The following is a 24,114-nucleotide window of genomic DNA, read 5'->3' as shown; positions in this document are numbered from 1 at the left end:
TGATGTAAGTATCTTCTCGAATTTTTTCGAATGGACCCGAAAATCTCCATGAAATTATTCGGGAGGTGGCCCTTCAGGATATGTCAGGTCCCGTTCCTCATCAACCCGATCGCCCCGTTGTGGGCATGGTCAAACTTATAATGGGCTTGCTAAAAGAGGCCCCTCTTAGTGCCCACGGGGCGGAAATAGTTAGAAAAAACCCTTATCCTTACCCAACGCAACTTACTAAGTCTCTTAAGTTCAAAATGAAGACTCTGAAGTTAAAAATGAGTCACCCAGCCCACAAATGACTCTCTTTGACAAGATAAAATTGACATCAATTGGAAATACATCTTAAAAAATTTCAGATATATTTTTTTCCTAATGTTAACTTTAAGAATTTCATTAGTAACTTATTTCATTAGCAAAAGTGCATAGATACAAAATAATTCATATTTATGTTTGGGCTACAAATAGTTCAATTCGGCTATTTTTAAAGCACAACTGTTACTTTATAATCCAGATCTGGCAACATTGTATATCAGTCCTTATCATTTCAAACATGCCTTTGAACATGATGCCAGAACAAATTTCGGAGAATCCCGTCGTGGATACCGAAGAGATTTTTAATCGATTAACTTGTTTTAATTTTGCAGCGTACTTCCCCAACGAACTTGCCGCCGAGAAATTTTGCCACATGGTGGGACTTGTGCCCCATCCGGACCTGACCGGCTTTGTACCGTCGTGTTCTAAGTGTGGAGGTAAAATTTCCTTGATTTCCTCCTGTACAAAAGTGCCGTACGCAAGTATCTGTTAGCTAATTCAATTTGTCGTATTTTTCAGGCGCGATGAGGAAAGAGCCGGCACCAGCGGAGAGGTTTGGATTTGTCTACCGCTGCGAAAAACTATCGCAAAGAAAAAAAATGCGTAGGCGGACAGGTGGCTTTGTCTGGCGGCCCATGTGCAGTGGTAGCCTCTCTTGTACAAAGAATACATTTTTTGAAGGCGCTCAGCTTTCTGCTCAAGAGGTATAATATCGTTGCAGTATGCCATATTTTGGATATATTATATTTTTCGTATTTCTTCTTTCTTTGTTCCTTTGTTCTTTTGTCTTTCGCCATTCTGGAATGATCCTGTTTAACCCTACCCTTGGGAGTTGATGACTCACATCTAAGACAATAGAAAGTAAGTAGCCGTAAGGGGTTTAACAGGGTCGGGGGAGAACACCCACAAAATCGGCGGTTTCACGTCACGTTACGTGTTTCTCTAATTCGATCGTAAAGATGATGTATGTTTTGAGATAATTTATTTTTTTTGTATTTAACAGGTGCTTATGATTATATTCTCATGGGTCCTGAAGCTGCCGGTCACCGACGCCGCCTCACAATGCGGCGTGTCACGTCAAACAGCGGTAGACTGGTATAACTTCTGCCGGGAAATTGCGGAGATTTTCGTCTCGAACAATCAAAATCACCAGCTTGGCGGTAAAGGCCTGCACGTCGAGGTGACGATCGATCCAAGTTTCTGACTTCGCCGATATACCGTCTATGTCTATATACATATGTTTTTCTTTTCAGATTGATGAAACTTTTACTAGAAGAAGAAAGTACAACCGCGGGCGCATAACCAAAGGCACCCAAATAACTATATTTGGTGCCTATTGTCGGGAAACGAAAGAAGTTATGTACTGGCATGTAAGTAGTAACGAAACATTATTTCCTGTTATTATTTACTTTTAGTGGAAGTTTTGTGTTATATTTTCTCGTATTCTTTCAGGTGGAGAACAAAAGCAGGCGCGTTCTTTGGAGCTACATGTCCAGATACATAGCTCCTGGTTCCATAGTGCTTTCCGACAGCGCGCCCCAATATCGCGGCTGTACGACGATGGGCTTCTCGGAACATAAGACCGTGAATCACAGCCAGCAGGGCCCCGGGAGGTAAGGAGGATGATACTGTGCTATGTGTTAAGTGAAAAAAAAAGAAATGAATGAGCGTTTTGAGAAGGATACCGAAAAGTGACATTTTTCTTTTTTCTTCTCGTAGATTCGTCAACAGCGAAGATTCTGAGGCCCACACTCAAAACATCGAGTGTAGACATCGCTGGCTGAAGAGGTCCATCAAGTCCCTCCGCACGGACAGGAGCTTGCAGAGTTACACGTGCAGCTACGTATACAGAACGCGGTTCCTGTCTAAGTTGCCAACAACAGCGGCAAAATTCCGGCAGTTTGTTGAGCATATCGCAGCCGTCTACCCAGGTCCCGGTCGCCAGGGTCTCCAACTCCTGACGATCGGTGTGCCCGCGGACCAAGATCTGCCGCCTGACGAGCCATATAGCGATATCCACGTGCCCGACAGCGACGAAGAGGAACAGCTGGAGGATGAAGACCGCCCAGTGAGTAGTGAAGCTTGTGTACCGAAGCTTGTGTAGTGAAGTGCGCGTGACCGAAGGATACTTCTTTGCGGATTTGAAACCTGGATTATGTGATTTTTCAGGCATCGGACGCAACCAACACCTTTGTCGTCGACCAGAAAGATCAAGCGGAAGCTGGGACCAGCGGCTGTGCATCGTAACCAAGATGTCGCCAGATAGCGAGAGGACAGCGCCTCCTCTTGCGGGAGACGCAGGGGAGGCGCTGTGAGGGTGAGTGTCTGTTTTCTTCTCTTTTTACATCGGCAGTTAAGCTTAGTTCATACTGAGCGTGATTCGTTGGCGAATGCGAAAAGCAGAGCGAATAACACGTCAGACATGACGTCGTTTCCGGCGAATTTTACCATTTCGTGAATCGCTTCGAAGTTCGGAACAGTTGAGGTTTTTCGTTAGCGAAAAAATTTCGCCACCACTCGTATTCCCGCTAGTTGTCACGTGGTTCTTGTTTTCAAGATGGCTACAGAAACTTCCTAAGCAATAGAGTAAATGTTGTAATTACGGAATTTTAATATTCCTCTCACCCAGCATCGTTTTCTTTTCGACGTATCTTTCTTTCTCAATAAATAAACAAACGTGGTTAACGACGGAATATCGGAAACGGCCATTTTGTTTTTCGACATGTTTTTGCTTGCTTGCAAATGATAGGCTGGGTAAAAATCGGGTACTTTTCGCATTGGCTTTCGATATTCGCTCAGTGTGAACTAAACTATAAGTCGGATTTGAAACTTGGATTATAAGTTTTCAGACAACATCGGGCGCCATCAGCACTTTCGTCAACGATCCCCAGGACCGGGCCGAGGCGGGAACCAGCGACCTCTCGATCACATCACGAAGAGGCTATGCGTCGCAAGCTAGCGAAAAGACGTCGCGGGATACGCAAGAGGAGTTGCTTTTGAAGGTTAGTGTAGAATCTGTTTTTTTCGCCTTTTACATCGGCAGTTAGAATGTGTGATTCTTTTCGGTTAGCAGCGCGCCAGTCAATTGACGTGATCTAACTTACGTGTATTGGGTTCATAATCAGTTCAGAGAGAATTACCCAAATGGGTAAGCCGGAAATGGTTAGTGAGTTTACGAGCGGTTACAGTCGCGCGCGATACTCAGCAGAGCGACGCGCGTCGCGACCTCGCGCGCGATACTCAGCAGAGCGACGCGCGTCGCGACCTCGCGCGCAACCCGATTTTGAGGGTAAATAAAAATGCGTATTATTTTCGTTAAAGTTGGTAAAGTTATTTATTAATAATTATCGACGTTATTAAAATATTAATATAGCAATAAATGGTTGGTACTCAAAACTAACGAATAAATTATTGCTTTAAGTAATCTTTATAACGGAAACTAAAATCGTATCAATATTTTAATTTATTTTATTATATTATATACTATAATTAATATTAATGATCGAAATATAGGACTTTACGGAATGTTTTGTTTAGTTTAGTTTAGTTACTTTAGATGTTTAGTTTAAGTCGTTCCGATCGCTTACTTTACTCACATCGGTCGCCTAAGTGGTATTAAAGGTGGCAACGAGGTTACTCTCGCTCGTTTATATTGATTTCGTTTCGATGATTAATTGGTAAGGAGAGGGCGAGAACCGACCCAAATTGTAGACCCCCTGTGCGATGAAACAAACAAATTTTTGGTATATGTAGGTGTCACGTGACCGGAAGTGACGTAGGTATAGCCCTCACCACCCGATCGGCCGATCGCGCGCGGCCCGATTTTGGGGGGGCTATATCTCGCGAAGGGTCGCCCGTAGGGGTGTGGTTCATTAGACATTATTTGATCGCACAGGGGGGGTCTACAATTTGGGGGGGTTCCCGCCCTTCCCGCCAACCCCTTACTCTTACCTGTAGTTTATTTTGGAATAAAGTATTTATATTTGAATAATTGGAATATAGAAAGGAAAACAAAATTTTTTTTTAATTCAAACCCGATAATCAACGAAAACAACTATCGTAATCTACTGTATTTCTCAAAGCACGCTTTCCCAGCTAAGTCACATGACTGTAATTAATGTTTTCAATTCATCAATATATCAGTAACATTTTAAATCAATCATCAAAATTCCCGAATACGAATCAAAAATATCAGCGGAAAATTTTAACAAAAGCGGCAATGACGTAACAAAGATCTGAAGGTTTAACAATAAAAACATACTTCAAATACATCATTTTACCATTAAAATCACGTTTTTCTATTGCTCTAGAAATAACCACTATCTACAATTCATTTAAAATAAAAACCTTTCCTAATACATTTATGTATTATATGTACGAAATTATGCCTTTTAGAGCCGCCATCTTTAATAAAGGTTCGCTCCAAACAAAAAAATACAATATTTTTATACTTAATACTAAATCTATCTATAATCTAACTTTACGAAAAAGAAAAAAAACATTTAACGAAAATATCACTTACATCAGAAGCACCCATTTTCTACAAAAATTTTAACGGGAAAAGACAAAATTACAAAACCACTTTGTCAAGCCGTACGACCAGCAACGAACAATGTCGAAAAAGACTTAACCTCGAACTCCTAACAAAGATAAAATGATAAAATTAAATTTTCATTTGATTTACTAAGAAATTTTATTGTATTATTATTAATAATGCAAATAAAAATATTTTTTTCAAATAAAATTAATTATATCCTTAAAAAAATATTTTTAATAACAACGAAATGTTAGTAAGGCACATGCGCAAATTTATTTATTAGCTCAAAAATTTTGTACATTATATTTTAATTTTATTATTATTACTGAAAATTTTTATAAATTAATTCATAAAATTTTGATAAATAAATTTATAAATATAAACTTTTACGAAAATACCTAAATATATTATTATTAAGCTTTTAATAATCGATCGATCGTACATAATTTAATAATATATTTTTTAAATTAATTTATTACATTTTAAACAATCTTTAAATATTTTCGTTTTAAATTACGATATAATAAAGCATTATAATTTAATAATATTGTTTTGTCATTTTGGCGGGCAAATAGCATGGCAGCTTGCGCACGCGCAGTTACTTTTTCAAATCCATTTTGGTTGCAAGTCGTTAAATAAAAGAAATTTTAATTTCATTTAAAATAAAGGAAAAGGTGAGAAATATTAATGTTATTATGCTCTATATAAATCACAATTACGATACATGTTACGTAACATAAAACTCTTCAGTTTTACTTAAGAAAATTGTAGGCAAATTCAATGTAACAATGACGAACTATAATTTTTGAGAACGTTAGACAAAATAGCTTCTGTAATCGGTCTTTTATTCAAAATAAGACTCAGAAAGACTGCTTATTTATAAATACCATTGGTTTTATTAAAATATTCATTTATCGATCAGAAAATAAGAAAAAAATGCAAGTATATAAAGCAATTCATGTTAGACTTAAGAAAGCACAGGAGTGCTGTTGATCAAATGAATCCATGTTAGCTATGGAACTTACTATTCACTTGAGATAGCATTTTTTTAATGCAGAATATAAATTAGAACAGTAGCAAGTACATAAATGAAGTCATAATATAAGGAAATATATTTGAAAAAAGTATATGTTGTATTGAAAGAAATTAATAAGTTTTAACTGGTGAAATCATAAAAATAGACTGAAATAAAGGGGAAAACACTTAAAATTGTTTGTGTTACTATTCAAAGTTATTTTTGATGTTTTAACGTTTTAGTTTTAGTTCACAAAAAAAAGTATCATTTAATAACAACATTATCAGATTTTTTTCAGTTGAGGGTAACCGTGTTTTTTTTTTGTCTAAAAAATGTACACCGTAATTTAATTTTTACCATTTTTTGACTGCTTGTACAATGACTGCATTCGGCAGACTCAACAGTTCTGGAGCTGTTGAGTATTTTTCTGCCGAATGCCTTCTGTGGTAGCGCTCTTTCGGAACATGTTTGGTGTTTTGACGTCATGTTTGGTACCGTCTTTCATTTATGCTATGTATCACTATCTGAAACTAACCAATGAGGTTTTTTGTTCCAATGCATATGTCACTTGTTTGGCAGATCCAGGTTGCTATGTAACAGTTACCGATTTGCTCTGTTATAACTGTTGAGTTCGCTGAACACAGCCAATAATAATGCTTATTTTGTCAGTTTAATGCTCCATTACATAGTTTTCTTCAGTGTCTCAATGGTACAAAACAATATGCATTATCTTTGTTGGTGTGATACAAAATGGAATGAAATAAAATATAGTAGACCCCTCTATAACACGGTAGATACAGTCTGTGTTATATGAATCTGTGTTGTACGAGTCACTTAAATACGTGAGCCAATCATAGCCTGGCACGTGTGCAGTTAAGGGCTACGGCTGTTTGAAAGGTTTTCTTCCATAAAATTAATTGATTCTAGACTAATTGACTCAACATTTCCAAATCACGTATAATTTTTTGGGAATAATTCGTATAAACTATGCTATAAACAAAAAATTGTAGGATTACTTACCGAGTGTGCACCATTTGACGACGCCATTGCTTAAGCTTGTTTTCATTGCGGAGCAGCTCATCGAATGGCAGGCGCATGTTTCCTGATCGGCAAATTTTTCGCAGAGAAATAACTTAACTTTGGAGACATCATTAATAAAAATATAATTTTTATGACTGTTGGATAATAAATGTTAGGTTCAGTGCTTGTTTAAACTCAAGGGTTTGTACAATATCTGCTATTGGTCCAGATTCAACCAATCCTGTTGTGACACAAGTCGACGATGTTTTATCGTGTTATAAGTCTCTTTTAGCATGTTATATGAACACGATCACAATTTTTTGCCGTGTTATATGAACCCATGTTAAGGGGGGTCTACTGTACATTTATTTATTAAAGTATATACTTTTCACATATAAAAGATCTTTTATAGCAAAGTGTATAAAATAATTTTTATAGATTCATGAAAGCATAAAGTTTAACTAAATTTCATAATAAAATTTATCTGAATGAATATATTAGTTGTGAAATATATATTGTTTTGTTTATATGTATAATGTTGAAAATACAAGCTTTAGTAAAGATGATAGTAATAAACTATTGTTTTGAGCTTAAATGCATATAATTGGGATTAATTATTTTTAAGATACACCAATACTTTCTCCCTTAATTTTATTTGCAGATTCAAAAATTCTGTGTTTTGAAAATGTCTATCATACATTCTCATCTGCAAATAAAGTTGGAAGAGAAAGCATTGGTGTACTGCTTAAAAATAGCTACTCGATTGGGAGTTACAAATAATTAACTAATAATACAAAAATTAAATATACATTTATAGAATTAAATATACCAGTTGTGCTATATTAATAAACTTATCTGTGTATAATGATTTGATTATCCAATTTACTCCCGTAAGAGTTTGAGTAAGGACTCCTTATCCTCAACCAAATAATCACCTAAACAATTGGGCTATAAATCCACTATTATTAATGATTAAATACTAAGTAATTTGGTACTAGAGGTAGACATTGCCTAAATAAACCAAATTACCTTAGTAATTAATCATTAATAATAGTGGATTTATAGCTGATTGTTTAAGTGATCATTTGGTTGAGTATCTATATGTCAGGCTTCGGGATGTTTAGTATACACATCTTATCCTAATAGGAATAATGAAGGATTAATAAAATGTTAATAAAAATAAGAAGACAATAACCATTTAAGCTGTATTCACATTAAAACTGCAGGATCTGATTTTGACAGCCAACCAGCAGTTATTGTGATGAGAAGAACTTTCAGTCACTGTTATGCAAGGCTAGCAGATCAGTTTGTCAGATTTGACTTTTTCGTTTGTATTTGGACCAACAAATCAAAATTGACCAATCAGGATAAATTTCTGATATGTTTTAGAATGGCATGGAAGGTAGAAACAAATGTCTAAGGATGAAGTATGAATACAATCTTACTTTTATGATAGATATTTCATTCCTACAGTGTCAGATTTCTCAGGAATAACTTCTACTAATATTACAAAAATATTAAAAATAATAAGTATTAATATAAAAGGTAAATTATGATAAACTATCATTTTGGTTATATAAATATCATATACAAGCATAATATTAATGTTTATTACTCATTCCTTCATAACATATATTCATTTTATATTCTTCAGCATGTTTGAAGTTATAACCATATATATAATCTGCTTAATTATTGGGTTATAATAAGGCTAAATTAATAATTATTAACTTAGCCTTATTATAACCCAATAATTTGGCATATTGTCTGTTTTAATTAAAGTATTGGGTTAGTGGAGTTGTTTATTTGAATTTACAACAAAAACTCAACAAATTACTAATTTTCTTATCATATTGAGGTGCAGATAACAGATCAGATGACTTCCTGATAGTAGCAAAAGCACAACAGTGAATAACAAATAAAAGAAACCAAAAAACTTCCCATAACTTAAAAATATGTACAGAAGTGCTAAGGAAAAAGAGGATGCATAGAAACAAACACTGAAAGCTAAACTACAAGCTACATCAACAAAAGCTATTCCCAACAACAATAACAACCAATGGTGGATGTTGAGGGATTGTGTCACATTGGCAGCAAAGGAAACACTGGGCATACAATGAAAAAGCATGAATGGTACAATGATGGATATAGAGAAAAAGTAAAGGACAGGACAAAAATGAAGCTCAACTGCCAACAACAACCAACAGATGAAAGGTATGAATTAGCAATAAGGATGCTAAAAAATATATTTGCAAGACCAAGACACAATACATAGACGAACAAATACAAAGTATAGAAACTAGCTATAGAGAAAACAATGTTAGAAAGTTGTACAAAAGAACTGCCACATTTAAACAAGGATACAAGTCTAAAGGCATTTTTTATGGATTGAAAATAACAAGGTATTAACAGAAGAGGACAAGATCCTGAACAGATGACGAGAATACTTCAAAGATCTGTTGAGCATTATAAAAGAAAGCCAAGACACACAAAGGGAACAGGAGATGGATGCTGTAAACATGCCAATAAAATTTAGATTGATGAAGTAGAACTTAGTATATCCCAATTGAAGAACCATAAGGCACCAGATGATGGTATACCTGCCAAATTGTTTAAATTAGGAGGTAAATGTCTCCATAAGGAAATCCACAAGCTCTTACTAAATACAGTGGATGATCAGTTAACGAATATTTTTGCAAAAGATTTTTATGTTTGGACAACGAACACCTCACAGAACAAACACAAGAAGAAGTGACGTAAAATAATGAATACCGATTGGTCTTCCCTCGTCTTTGGGCAACAGTTCAGAACTTTTCGGAGTGCGGGAGACTGAAACTCCCTTGTAATCCAGTCTTTTATTTTTCTGACAGAAAAAATTCTTTTATAGTATTCGTGAGACTGTTGGGCGGGCACTCTAAGTTTTGCATTGGTTTTTATTTTCAAAAGATGAGAGTATAGTAGCAAAGGTAGAGAGTGGGCAGAATGGCTTGAACAGATCTACAGTAGGCCATAGTTCAATCTTATCTAAGAAAGATATAGTATAATCAAGAAGACTCAAGCAGCTTAAGGAGTAACAAAAATCACATCTGAGAAATAAAGAACATTGAAGAGCTATCTCATAATGGAACCTGAAACTGATCTGAGAACAGAAGAACACCAAGAACTCTTGAATGAAAAACACCAAGAAACTCGGCGAGATATGTTTTTTTCTGAAAAAGAGGATTAATGCCAATATCTGCTATTAAAGATCTTTTGAATAAGTGGGATGATGTCAGAACAACGGGATAACGGTCTTAGAATGGCATCCATACCAAGGTGAGGTTAATAGGCTTGGAGATCTCTACAATTACAATGCTATTAATTACTTCTGAAAAATCCTGAAGGCAGAAAAGCAATCGACATTAGACAGATTTTTTAACCCTTACAAATGGAAAAAACATGACTAATAAAAATACAAGACTGTGTATATATGCATTTTTATATATTACATATAAATAAACGTAGTAAGAAAGTATTTATTTTTATATTTTTTGGGGTCTCCAGAATGAATTAATCAAATTCGCATAAAAACCTATGGTAAATCGATAACACTGCACAACAATGAAAATATTTTGGGCTCAAAATTAGCATATTCTTATGTATTCCCATCTGCTGAATTCAAAAATCACCATAAAAATGACCAATTAGCTCTTGCTTTGGAGATACAGTGACATATCATTTTTTAGAGTCTACATTTGTATTTTGGGGGAATTTATGTTTTGGGAATTGTCACACCTCTCAACTGACATAGCAAAATGTTTTTTATATGTTTGTAGATTATAAACATAAAAGTAGCTATGACTCTGAGTTTAATATTGCTTCTGTTTTTCTTGGTTAATATTTCTGATTTTGGAGTGCTTTTGTAATACTAGTTATACCAAAATGCCATGAAAATATGTAAATTTAGTAAACAATTATTGTTATATTTATGGTGAAATAATATTTTCATCCCAAAAACGCAATCTGATACCTCTTGTGAAGACTGCCTATCACCATTAATTTGGTATGAAGGTAGGGGACCAGGATAAGTCGTGGGCTCTACATATATGTTGCAACTCTTGTTCAGTTATACTACGAGAATGGCTGAAAAATAAAAAACGATGTATGGCTTTTGCTGTGCATATGGTTTGGCGGGAGCCTAAAAACCATACAGATGACTGCTATTTCTGCTTGACTCCTATAAAGGCAGGATTGTCAATGAAGAAAAAAGGAACAGTTCAATATCCAAGAATTACATCTGCTATTCAACCTATTCCACATTTAGATAGTTTACTAGTTCCTACTCCACCCCAACATTATGAGCTTGAAGTAGAAAATGAAGAAAGTGTGGGAGAAGAATTCAACAAGCCTTCCACATTCTATGACCCTGATTTTGAGGTAAAAGATACACCACTCAGACTAAGTCAAGTGGAATTGAGTGATCTCATTCAAGACCTAGACTTGTCAAAGAATAAGGAGGAACTTCTAGGGTCAGATGACAGCAATGGAATCTTCTCTAATGTGATGTCGGTCTCACAGTACAGAGAACGTCCAGAGGGATCTGCTTCCTTTTTTTGAGAGGAAAAACAATCTGGTTGTTTGCTGTGATGTTAATGGCTTGATGAAATGTTTTAATTTGAAATTCAAACATTTTCAAAAATTCAAAAACACTTTCAACATTGTTAGCAAATATATTGTCGTCTCTTAAGCCATTAAAATCACATACTGACACCTATTGTATATCACAGAAACTAGAGCTAATAAAAATTTTTCTTTGCCATATTCAATTTTCTCACCCCAAAATTAGTAAGATTTCACTCATGAAATAAACAAAACATTCAAAAACATTTTTTTTTTCTTTTTTGTTGTGCAGTGTAATCAGTTAATGAACAATTCGGATAGTGAACAAAGTCTTGGAACAGATTATGTTCCAAGACTTGTTCAGTGAATTGTTAACTGATCACCCACTGTATTTGGAATAATGAGAAGCTTCCAGTTGAATGGAAAGAAAGCTACATTTACCCTGCCCCATCCACATAAAAGGAAGCAAAGAGCTATGTAGTAACTATATGGGAATATCATTACTGAATACAACATACAAAGAACTGTCAATGCTGCTTCTCAAACAAACAACACCTTATATTGAGAATGCCTTAGGGACTATCAGTGTGGGTTTAGACAGAATCAGTAAACCATTGACCAGATATTTGTCCTAAGATAGTTGCTGGAAAAGAAGTATGAGTACAAGCAGGAGGTATACCAACTTAGACTTCACTAAAGCATATGACAGTGTCAGTTGTGAAGAACTATGGCAAATAATGTCTGAATTTGAAATACCCAAGAAAGTAATAAAAGTGACAAGTGTGTGCAGAAAAATCAATCGGCAGAGTCAGGATTGGAAACAAACTGACAGAATCCTTCAAGATAACTACAGGACAGGCAAGGACATTTGCACACAACAGTGATGTCAAGCACGGCACAGTGATGAGTATTTACACAGTGACGTGACCATGCTGTTGGTGAGTCGTCATGGACTTTTCTGAGGATGAATTGGCTATGATAGCTATATGTTTAGATGAAGAAGAAAAAGAAATGCAATCAAGAAAGTGCCACAAGTGGGTACATCAAGCATGGACAAAAAATATCAACAGAATGGGAGTTTCATACTCTTTATAAAAAATTGAGATGACGAATCTATAGTTTTTGAATATTTTCAAATATCCCGGCATGCATTTCATATTTTATTAAACAAAACAGAGAAAATATTTATTTTGTACCCAATGTCCATGTATTTCAAATGAGATAAATTGAATAGAACAAGGTGTTGATGCATGATTTCAATTAAATGTTCGTCATCCATTGTAAAACAAAATTTACCGTGTGAAAATATCGTTCCCGTCAATTGGACTTTCATGGTATGGTCACGCCACTGCCACTGCACAACACTGTGGCGGACAAGTCTGGACAGGGTGGTTTAAAACTAGATAAACGGTTTCCCACAGGCAAAAATTCACTGCATTGTGCCAGCACGTCACTGTTGTGTGTAAATGGACCTTTACTCTCAGAATCAGAGAGGGTGGGCCTGAAAGTTAATGAATCAAAAACAAGAGGACACCAGAGTGAGAGTGCTGACAACCTTTCGGTAGAGAAGTACACATTTGAGAGAGTCAGTGACTTCAATTACCTCAGATTCATAGGGGACAATAACTATAACATACATCTCAAATTCTGATGAGTATATAGAAACATCCAGTGATCGCCTAAATGATCAGGCTACAGTTGAACTAATTTTAAATAATACAAAGTAATTTGCCACTATAGGTAGATGCTAGATGCCATTTTTTAACTAAATTAATAATTAATTAAATAATTAAGAACAAGGGTTCCCTAAGTGTGAACCACAATGCCCCAGGGTGCTGTTGAGAGTAAACGGGGAGGCTGCAAGGGCTTCAAAGCTAATGGAACTTTCTATCTAGACTAGATCATTCCCGTAGCTTGTAGAACTTTCCAGAAGACTTATATAGTATACTATCGGACATTGTCGAAGTTTTGTGAAAGTTCTAAGTAGGTGGTGCAGCTAGTATAAATAGAGCACCAATTTGGCGAACCAGTTCAGTTCCTAAATAACAATCGAAGAGTAAACATCTCAGAAGAAAAGTAAATGGTTTTAAGACACCTGCTTTGTTTCAATGTGTCACTTTGTATTTTCATATAGTTGTAGGAAAATGGAAAGATTTTTATTAAATAAGCAAGTTGACAGTTCAAGTGAGAGTGATCAAGCATCGACAAGTGGTGGAGTAGCAAAGAAACAGAAATATTGTAAATACGATGATAACTATTTGAATTTTGGCTTTACTTCAGTAGAAGTAAACAATGAAGAGAGACTGCAGTGTGTGCGCTGTTTAAAAGTTCTAACGCTCTAGTATATGCTCCCAAGTAAGCTAAAGCAACATCTCAAGACCAATCACTGTAACATGGTTGAAAAATCTCATGAATTCTTTAGTAGGAAGTTGCAAGATTTACAAAAGGAAAAAAGTGTGTTTACTAAACAAGCCTCAGTACCAAGCAATGCACTGCTATCATCTTTTAAGGTCGCATACAGAGTGGAAAAGTGCAAAAAACCTCACACCATCGCAGAAGAGCTTATTATACCATTTGCTCTTGACATGGTTAATATTATGCTGGGAGAATCGGCAGGAAAATTAATTTCAAAGGTACCTTTGTCAAACAACACTATCAGTTGAAGAATTCATCATATATCTCTGGATCTCAATGATCAATTAATAGAGAAAATGAAATGCAGAGAATTTGGTCTGCAACTTGGTGAAGCTACTGACAGTAACAAATACTCACACCTTATTTGTTATGTACGCTTCCTGGATGATGATAATATCATTGAAGACCTCCTGTTCTGCAAAAGCATCATTGAAAGCGAAAAGGCTCAAGACTTATTTGAGATGCTTGACAAGTTTATAACTGAAAATTATTTGGATTGGGAAAAGTGCATAGGTATATGTACTGATGGAGCTCGATCAATGTCTGGTTGCTATGGAGGATTGCAGGCACTTATTCTCAGCAAAGCACTGCATGCTATGTGAACTCATTGCATCATCCATAGTAAAGCACTTGCATCAAAGTCTATGAGCTCTCAATTGAATTTGGTATTAGAATGTGTTGTAGATGTAGTAAACTATGTAAAAACTAGGTCACTGAAAGCCAGATTTTTCAAAAAGCTATGCATGGACATGCGAGCTGAACACATGTTACTGCTATACTACTGCTGTTCAATGTGGCAATGTCTTATCCTGTGCATTCAAGCTTCGTCAAGAAATTCACACTTTTTTATAAGAGGAGGGTCATGAAAACTCCAGGTACTTTGCCAAACCCATCTTTTTGCTGAAACTAGCATATTTGTGCAATATATTTGATAAACTGAATGCCTTCAATCTGTCTCTGCAAGTTACATGCACATTTTGAAACTTTTGGAGAAGGTTGCAGCATTTAGGAAAAAGCTGTAGTTGTGGATAAGGAAAATTAATGAGGATGGCGATCAACATTGTTTTACAAGACTTGCAGTCCCTTTTCAAGGAACACCTCTCAAAGCTCGGTGACTGGTTTGTAAAATACTTTGAGGAAGACAATGTCAAGAAATTTGTGTGGACCCAAGATCCTTTCCATGCTCAAGCTCCACCAGAATTCACTTTGCAGGAAGAAGAGTCTAATTGAACTCTCTTGCAACAAAAGCCTGAAAACAAAATTTGCTTCTTTCAGTTTTAGTGGAGTTTTGGATATCAATCAAAAATGAATATTCAACTCTGAGTTTAAAAGCTGTAAGGATCCTCACTCCGTTTGTGACAATTTTTTATGAGAAGCCGGATTTTCAGCTCTAGCTGTAATAAAAAGCAAATATTGCTCAAAAATTGATGTGGAGTGAGAAATCAGAGTGTAGAAAAAATATAAAAGTAAACTCACGCCAAAGTTGTATATACTTCTGATAAACAGCACTGAGTTCAGCGTTAACATAAATTCTTCTTTTTACTGCAAGCACTTTCGACGAAATTACGTTCGTTCATTTTCAGTCGCCTGAAGATGAACGAACGTAATTTCGTCAAAAGTGCTTGCAGTAAAAAGAAGAATTTATGTTAATGCTGAACTCAGTGCTGTTTATCAGAAGTAGAAATCAGAGTGGCAGTGTCAAACCTTATTCTGCGTTTTGAAAAAATGTGTGGTGATCAGCAAGCTCACCTGTCACATTAACTTACTTGTTGTTGAAGGTTTTCACCATTTATTTCATACTTTTTTGTATTTTCATATTTTAGTTTCAGGGTTCTTGTGATTCAATTTTAATAAATGTGAGCTTCACATTGTGAAGTTTATCTTAAGAATAGTTTTCATTTCTGTGCCTGATTTATCATTGTACACATATTTTGACAAGGGCGCTGGGACAAAATACTAAACCTGTGGACTGATAAAGTTTGGGAACTACTGATTTAGAACCATCTGGAAAAAAATAACTGACCCAGGGCAGGGCTTGAACCTGCAGCCTTTGCTTACCTGTAGTGCACTTGCCAGTTGCACCACCCATACCCCTGAGTAAGCCTTCACTTCCAGATGTATTTGGATATAACCTTATGCGGTAATCATGGTGCCAGCTAGGGACGTCCTATGTCCTCTGCCTAAGATCTGTAGAGCAATCTAACAGCCGGACTGTTGCCAAATTTTGGAGAGTGACTAAGGATGACATGGGAAAGAGATTCACAAAGAAAAAAGTAGTACCCAAATTTGCCAGTAGGGGTGGATTTGGCACTGTTGTAGCGAAACACCTAAGAATTTGTTGAAAGTTCACAGGGGACTGTTGCTGGTAGTAGCAGCGCCTGGGGAGTGGCATGACAATTGGAAATGATGCCTTCAGTGGTATGGCAAGTTCTGCGAAAAGTTCTAAAGTTCTATCCATACAAGATAAGCCACCTGCAAGAATTAAAACCAAACGACCATGCTACATGGTTGACATTTGCTCTGACATTTTACCTAAATTCAGGTAAAAATGGCCCTCATCTCCCCAAAGAATTATCCACGGCCAAGCATCGTCCACATCTATCCTGGCAAGAAATGTCAGAGCAAATGTCAACCGTGTAGCATGGTCGTTTGGTTTTAATTCTTGCAGGTGGCTTATCTTGTATGGATAGAACTTTTCGCAGAACTTGCCATACTGTCGAAGGTGTCATTTCCAATTGTCGTGCCACTCCCCAGGCACTACTACTACTAGCAACGGTCCCCTGTGAACCCTCAACAAATTCTTAGCTGTTTCGCTACAACAGCGCCAAATCCATCCTACCGGCAAATTTGGGTACTACTTTTTTTCTTTGTGGAATCTCTTTCCCATGTAGTCTTTAGTCACTCTCCCAAATTTGGCGACAGTCTGGCTGTTAGATTGTTCTACACATGTCTCTGAGTACTCGTCAGTTTAAAAAAAAACACCCTGTATATATATAAGTATAACACCCAATTACAGCCCAATTATTTAGGCGATTGTTGGATGTTTCTGTGGATAATAACAACCCCATCACAACAGAAATTTACTCAAGGCTCCATAAGGCTAACACATCATACTTTAGCTTGCAAAAAGTAAACAATCTACCCGTCTACTTTTCTGGAAACTTTGGAGAAGGTTGCCACATTGTTTGGAGCTTCTACAATCTACTTTTCTGGAAACTACAATCTAAACAAGTTTCCAGAAAAGTAAAGATAATATAAAACTGTTAATACAATTCATCTATACACACCGGGGTGAAACCATTTAATTCTCTTGCAAACCTTGTAACCGGTGCTGCCAAAGTTCATACGCTAACGTTTTCGGCCCCTCACTAGGTCCTTCTTCAAGCGAAATTTATTCTATTTTCTTTTTTTGACCGTTAGATCGAAAGATATCCTCTTTCCGGATAAAAATTCGAATTGTCCGATTCCATATCCATGGAAACCGCGTGCGATCAACATTCCAAACTTTACGTAATACGATCATGCACTTATCTTAAACTATCAAAACGCAATCCAATCACATCTTTATCCATGTCAGTTCCCTGTAATGGTCTCTCTAATCATTTTGCCTCCGTTGGTTCAAATCGCTGTCTTGAATTAGTGCCTGCCATGCCAAAGATAACTTCATCTCGTCCTTCGAATTGATTGGTTGGGTGTACTTGAAGGCTTTACATATCTCCATTCGCTCTAGCCATCGAAGGTGGTCCGTGTGTCGTGTGGTGATGAGGAGTTTAGCGCTCGTGAAGTCTGCTGTTATTTCCTGATCTGATGCGTAAACCGCAAGCGCAGTGCTGTTTCTGTTACTTCTAATATCTTGCTGATGTTCTTTCCACCTAATTTCAACAGATCTTTTCATGGCGCCAATGTACATTAAATCTCTGTTAAACCTATGGTCCTTTAAAGGGACCGCGTACACCCCTGGGAGTTTTTTTCCTGTCCGGCCTATCTTTATCATTACGGAGGATTTGAAAAATCGATGGGCATCTCCTGTATGCGATACGTATTCCTTGTTTCTTCGCAATTCTTTTATATAAGGATGCCAACTGGGGGTTGAATGTTACCGGTACCATTCGTTGTGTCGATTGTCCTACGCTGCCATTAGTGGGTGGCGCCTGACGCGTACCGTTTTGATATTGCTTCTCTAGCCTCTGTATTATTCCATTATACCCGTGTCTCTTTGCTACTTCTCGTAGGTACTGTACCTCATTTCCTGTTCAAGTGCTTCCTGTTCGAATTTTTATCCGGAAAGAGGATATCCTTTGATCTAACGGTCAAAAAAAGAAAATAGAATAAATTTCGTTTGAAGAAGGACCTAGTGAGGGGCCGAAAACGTTAGCGTACGAACTTTGGCAGCACCGGTTACAAGGTTTGCAAGAGAATTAAATGGTTTCACCCCAGTGTGTATAGGTGAATTGTATTAAGGAGTTATGCTGACTGATAATTACTATCGCAAGATTGTCGTTAGCCTAACTAAGGCTAGAGAGAGGTTTTCTTTTTAAAGACCTGCAGGGAATTAAAGGTCTTCCTGATGTCGATTTACCGTATAAGATTACCGCAAGGAAATCAACCAATTTTATCCAAAGTCAGATGGATGTGTCTGAATAGAGCAATAAGAGCCACCAGAAAACAAGTTTATGCGAAATTAAGGCAACTCATAAGAACGGAAGACGAGATGTTCCAAGAGGATCCGCATAGGCTTAAAGTGGAGAATGCAAAAATAACCATTATACAAGAAAGGCTCGGATGCGCCCTAACTGCATGATACGGAAAGAAAATGAACTGGATCTTACAGCACCAAGTACCGAACAGGACCCAACATAATTGCAGTTATATGGTGTGGGATGATTTGGAGCTTCCTACGAGTGTCCAACGAATACTAAAGCTTGGCTCAAAGTATGCACCCACACCCCACAAAAAAGAAGCGGTTAAGGCTTGTATTCCGGACATTGAAAGTGTTATAATAGGCATAGATGAAATTCAGAAAGAGTATTACAGATGGGTGGCCGCATGCAGGATTAAGAAAGGCAAAGCCTCCACACAAGAGTTTCGATTCAAGAACGACCTATCTAAGGCAATTAAATGGTTCCGGGATAACATCGTATTAATCAGAACCGATAAGACCAAGGAGTTCGTGGTGATGAAGAAGGAAACTTATGAAACAGGGCTAGGGTAGATGTACCAGTTTTGGCCAGTGTAGTTCAGTTCTGGCCAGAAAACAAATTTAACTTAAAAATATAATCACAAATGAAACAAACTTTTATTGTTAACTGTGTGAACAGTTAACAATAAAAGTTTGTTTCATTGGACAGATTTGAATATGTGGTGATTATATTTTTAAGTTAAATTTGTTTTCTGGCCAGAACTGGTACACTGGCCAAAACTGGTACATCTACCCTACTCAAATACATTAACGATACTAGATGTATTGTTCAAAGAAGCGACAAGATTGAAAAGCTCCAAAACAGGGTTAAACACTTCTCGAAATCAAAACTGGCAGCAAGACTGGGTATGAAAGATATTGTAGTGGACACCCCCGATACACGAAAGCTCTTTGCATTTGCAAAAACCCACAAACAGGGACACAAACTCAGACCAGTAGTGGATAAAGCAGTTGCCCCCACTCGTAAGCTGGAGACCGCACTACATAAGATATTAGCGCCGCACTTACAAGGATACCAATTCTCGATATCCGGTTCTGAGGAATTGTTAGAAACTCTTAGAAGCACGGAACACCCGAATCGGATCTCCGTCATGGATTTCCAGTCCCTGTCCGATCGAATTGCCGCCATGTTTTTGCGCGCTTAGGGACTTTTTATTCCAATACGTGAACGACCAGAAGTTACACAATCAGATTTTGGAATTGGCGCACTTAATTTGTTACTGTTCGATTTTCCAATTCGGAGGAATTACTTACAAGCAGGGAAGAGGCGTACCCATGGGCAGTGCGGTCTCAGGCGACATCTGTGAGCTTGTAATTAGGCAACTGGAAGAGAGGATAATTCCACCGTACAGTAATAACATAAGCTTATATACAAGATACGTGGATGACATCATGGTACTATGGAGAACGGACATAGCATCAATGTATTCATAGAACAGTTTAACGACAACCGATATGGCCTCAATGTAGAACTTGAACAACATAGCGAGACTGCGGTACATTTCCTGAACCCGAGCATTGAGCTAAAGGAAAATGGCATAAATACCTCCGTATACCGCAAAACTGATAATTTCCCACTATACATACCAGCAGATTCGTGTGACCCACACCAATACAAAATGACGGCGTTCGGCACTCTGGTAAAAAGGGCACACACGCACTGCTTGACACGGGAAGCACTTGAACAGGAAATGAGGTACAGTACCTACGAGAAGTAGCAAAGAGACACGGGTATAATGGAATAATACAGAGGCTAGAGAAGCAATATCAAAACGGTACGCGTCAGGCGCCACCCACTAATGGCAGCGTAGGACAATCGACACAACGAATGGTACCGGTAACATTCAACCCCCAGTTGGCATCCTTATATAAAAGAATTGCGAAGAAACAAGGAATACGTATCGCATACAGATGCCCATCGATTTTTCAAATCCTCCGTAATGATAAAGATAGGCCGGACAGGAAAAAAACTCCCAGGGGTGTACGCGGTCCCTTTAAAGGACCATAGGTTTAACAGAGATTTAATGTACATTGGCGCCATGAAAAGATCTGTTGAAATTAGGTGGAAAGAACATCAGCAAGATATTAGAAGTAACAGAAACAGCACTGCGCTTGCGGTTTACGCATCAGATCAGGAAATAACAGCAGACTTCACGAGCGCTAAACTCCTCATCACCACACGACACACGGACCACCTTCGATGGCTAGAGCGAATGGAGATATGTAAAGCCTTCAAGTACACCCAACCAATCAATTCGAAGGACGAGATGAAGTTATCTTTGGCATGGCAGGCACTAATTCAAGACAGCGATTTGAACCAACGGAGGCAAAATGATTAGAGAGACCATTACAGGGAACTGACATGGATAAAGATGTGATTGGATTGCGTTTTGATAGTTTAAGATAAGTGCATGATCGTATTACGTAAAGTTTGGAATGTTGATCGCACGCGGTTTCCATGGATATGGAATCGGACAATTCGAATTTTTATCCGGAAAGAGGATATCTTTCGATCTAACGGTCAAAAAAAGAAAATAGAATAAATTTCGCTTGAAGAAGGACCTAGTGAGGGGCCGAAAACGTTAGCGTATGAACTTTGGCAGCACCGGTTACAAGGTTTGCAAGAGAATTAAATGATAAAACTGTTATTTGACTAGTGCTGTTCTATGGCTGTGAAACATGGCTTGTACATAATCACTGAACACAAATTGTGAATGTTTGAAAACAAAGTCTTCAGAAGATCTTTGACCTGTGCAAGATGGTATAACTGGTACTTGGAGAAAGATGCACATTGAGGAACTACATTGCAAAGTTTACGACTATGACATCATACAAACTAACCAAGAGACGCATTAGATGGGCAGGACATGAAGCCCACACTGACATGAATTGACATGTACACAAAATGCTGACCAGGGACACCCGGGGTAAATGACCTGTTGGACACCCTCCAGTACAATGGAAAGATTGTCTGGAAAGAGATCTACAAAGAGTGGCCTGTAATAAAGTCGTCGTTTCACAAGACTTGTCCCTTTTCAAAGAACACCTCTCAAAGCTCAGTGACTAGTTTGCAAAATACTACCTGCATGGATGCAACAGGCACAAGACAGAGAAAAATGGAATTGTCATAGCAGTTAAGGGCCCAAGAAACTCAAATAACCATTGAACACTATAAAGTGAAAATTATAGTTTTATAAAAAAAATAATAATAATCATATTTTTAATTAATTTAATTTAAAATATATGCTTTCTATCTAAAATTAGTAGTGGTTTGCACCTGCACATCATGCTTTATCTTTAACAATACAGTCATACTGGTCATTTATCTAACACCTTTCAGGGGAAATTTTTGAATTGAAATAATGTGACTTCTAGTTTGCATTGGAAGTTCATATATAGTTAATTGGGCCTCCTGCCCCTAAGGTTTTCATATCTGGTCTCGTCTTTCATGTATCTAATTTCATGTTCTTAATTTAAGGAAAGACAGATGGACGACAGTGGGAATTCATAAGTCTACAATTTTAAATTGCAGTCCAATTACTTGATACAAGCAAGACTCGAAAGTGTCCCCACCAAACCACTGACCACTCTGTAAATATTAGATATTTTAAAAGTTTTAAGTGATTGTGCAATTTTCAACTTTAATTTTCTCTGTTAATTTTTAGTGTTGTGTCTTACTGCTTGGTGCATGTCACTTGTTGGGAATGCACTATATCCTCACTAAGTTTGATCAAAATCCATGACCCAATTTTATCTAATGAGGGAATGGCATGATGTTTGGCATCATGCCATTCCCTCATTAGATAAAATTGGAATTAAACTGATAAAATTTTCATGTTTCTGGTTTTTAATACTGGTAACTTTTAGTCTGTGTACAGATTTATTTAATATAAATAAACATCACTAAGCCCGATGAGTATTTAATGGAATACCAGTGATCACTTTATCGTATTTAACCAAATAAGGTTATGTCTAAATTAATATACTTCTGGAAGCGAAGACTTGCTCGGAGTGCTCAGGACTTGCTGTGCAGTGCACTCATCAGTTACGCCAGTGGTGTAACTGGCGAGCACACCATACAGCAAGCAGAGGTTGCAGGTTCAAGCCCCGCCCTGGGTCAGTTCTTTTATTCCAGAAGATTCTAAATTTATTTAATATTTACTTAAATTATAATTATTAACTTAGATTAGAGATAGCACTTAATGTCTACCTCTAGTAACAAATTACTTTATATCAATCATTTAATTAGTTAATTTATAGCCCGATTTTTAAGGCAATCGTTGGTATTTTATTACAGATTTATTTATCAGAATAATAGATCAATGATATTTGGATAAGATGTTTAAATTTTGCATAATAGTACAATATATAATAAGTACATCTAAATATACTTAAATTCAACTATACTAAAATACTTATGACTATGTTTTTTGCTCTATTTTAACACAAGTATCAAATAAGCAATGCTGAGAACAAATTTTTTTTTAATACAATTACTCATTTACTTTAAAATTATAAATTATCCTTTGATTAGGTGAATTGTTATTACTATATCAATTAAGCTTGCTTGCTTATTAAATTAAGCAAGCAAGCTCTTAAACTGGTAACATTGATGTGTTTTCAGTATTTATTTAATATTGAGAACAGAGCTGTAAATGAGCATTACTTAAATAAATTAATGAAGAAGAGTTTGATCAAATTGCCAATGTGAATCTGTCAACTAATAGTTTTTACTATTTTTGATGGAATTTAATTTAAAGTAATTATTGAATTTAATTTATAAAATTTTTTAATTTAAAATTATATTTCACTTATAATCACAAAATATATATTTATACATGATTTTAAAAGTAATTTTTTATAGATACACATATAATAGTACATTTTGATTTGATTGTTCTATTTGGCTCTGATCTCTGTTTTCATGGAAAGTCATTTCAGAACCATAGTTTTATTAATATTTTAGTTTGTTAATTTGAGGATTCAAAAATGTTAAAAGTTCTAACTTTGTTAATATTTTGCTTTCTTAAGAAAGTGTCATTATTTAGCCTACAACTTTTGAAATTGCGATGTCATTTACTTTCTCCATAATATGTAGTGTATGAAACAAATTATGTATTACTTAATGTAAATATTACTGTTTCATCAGAAATATTTTTGTTATTGGTATGCTTACATGATTTTAGTCATATAAAAATAATTTGTTTGACAACTTTTTTTTTTTCATAACTGGAAGTTTACTGAATATGCATGAAAAAAAACAGCATTCTATAATACATGTTATGGAGAGAGTTGTGACAATTATATAACCTTTTTTTAAATTACAAAATTGACAATATTGGGTGTCTGGATTCTAATTTTCCATTAAAACAAATATTTATTGAAATTTATTATAAATTACTATGAGCAACTATTTTAGTTATTAAAAATTAAAATTTTAAATATTCATTAAATTATATTTAATTTCAGTTATTCCTGCATTGAGATGGAGACAGAAATAAGTAGGTGTTTCAGTTTGATTTGATT

General features: G+C 36.2%; 3 protein-coding genes across 7 annotated transcripts in view; 2 read left to right on the top strand and 1 right to left on the bottom strand.

The window, feature by feature from the left end:
* The window catches only part of Hrb87F (Heterogeneous nuclear ribonucleoprotein at 87F), a 78,213-nt gene extending 73,263 nt beyond the window's left edge, over window positions 1-4,950 (bottom strand). For all 5 annotated transcript variants that reach the window (XR_010881381.1, XR_010881380.1, XM_067275323.1 and 2 more), the window contains exon 1: window positions 4,826-4,950. Coding sequence is in view for 3 of the 5 variants with exons in the window: in XM_067275323.1 (XP_067131424.1) it covers window positions 4,826-4,840 (15 nt within the window). In the remaining 2 variants the exon portion in view is untranslated. The remainder of the gene's footprint in view (window positions 1-4,825) is intronic.
* Window positions 1,302-2,550, top strand: LOC136979452 (uncharacterized). The gene is made up of 5 exons (XM_067275467.1): window positions 1,302-1,483; window positions 1,557-1,673; window positions 1,756-1,916; window positions 2,023-2,371; window positions 2,473-2,550. Exons 1-5 carry the CDS (start codon window positions 1,313-1,315, stop codon window positions 2,548-2,550), a joined length of 876 nt encoding a protein of 291 aa, XP_067131568.1. The 5' UTR covers window positions 1,302-1,312.
* A 434-nt stretch (window positions 4,951-5,384) lies between the features above and the next one.
* Window positions 5,385-24,114, top strand: part of LOC136979418 (chromobox protein homolog 1-like) — a 60,416-nt gene continuing 41,686 nt past the window's right edge. Inside the window, exons 1-2 of the mRNA XM_067275397.1 lie at window positions 5,385-5,514; window positions 24,058-24,089. Of these exons, the coding sequence (XP_067131498.1) occupies window positions 24,074-24,089 (16 nt within the window). The 5' untranslated portion in view covers window positions 5,385-5,514; window positions 24,058-24,073. The remainder of the gene's footprint in view (window positions 5,515-24,057; window positions 24,090-24,114) is intronic.

The sequence above is a fragment of the Centruroides vittatus genome, unplaced genomic scaffold (genome assembly GCF_030686945.1).
Source record: "Centruroides vittatus isolate TY-2023 unplaced genomic scaffold, ASM3068694v2 contig_1154, whole genome shotgun sequence".
NCBI classification, from domain to species: Eukaryota; Metazoa; Arthropoda; class Arachnida; order Scorpiones; family Buthidae; genus Centruroides; species Centruroides vittatus.
The sequence above is the reverse complement of the archived record's forward strand: the minus strand, read 5'-3'. Positions and strand labels throughout refer to the sequence as shown.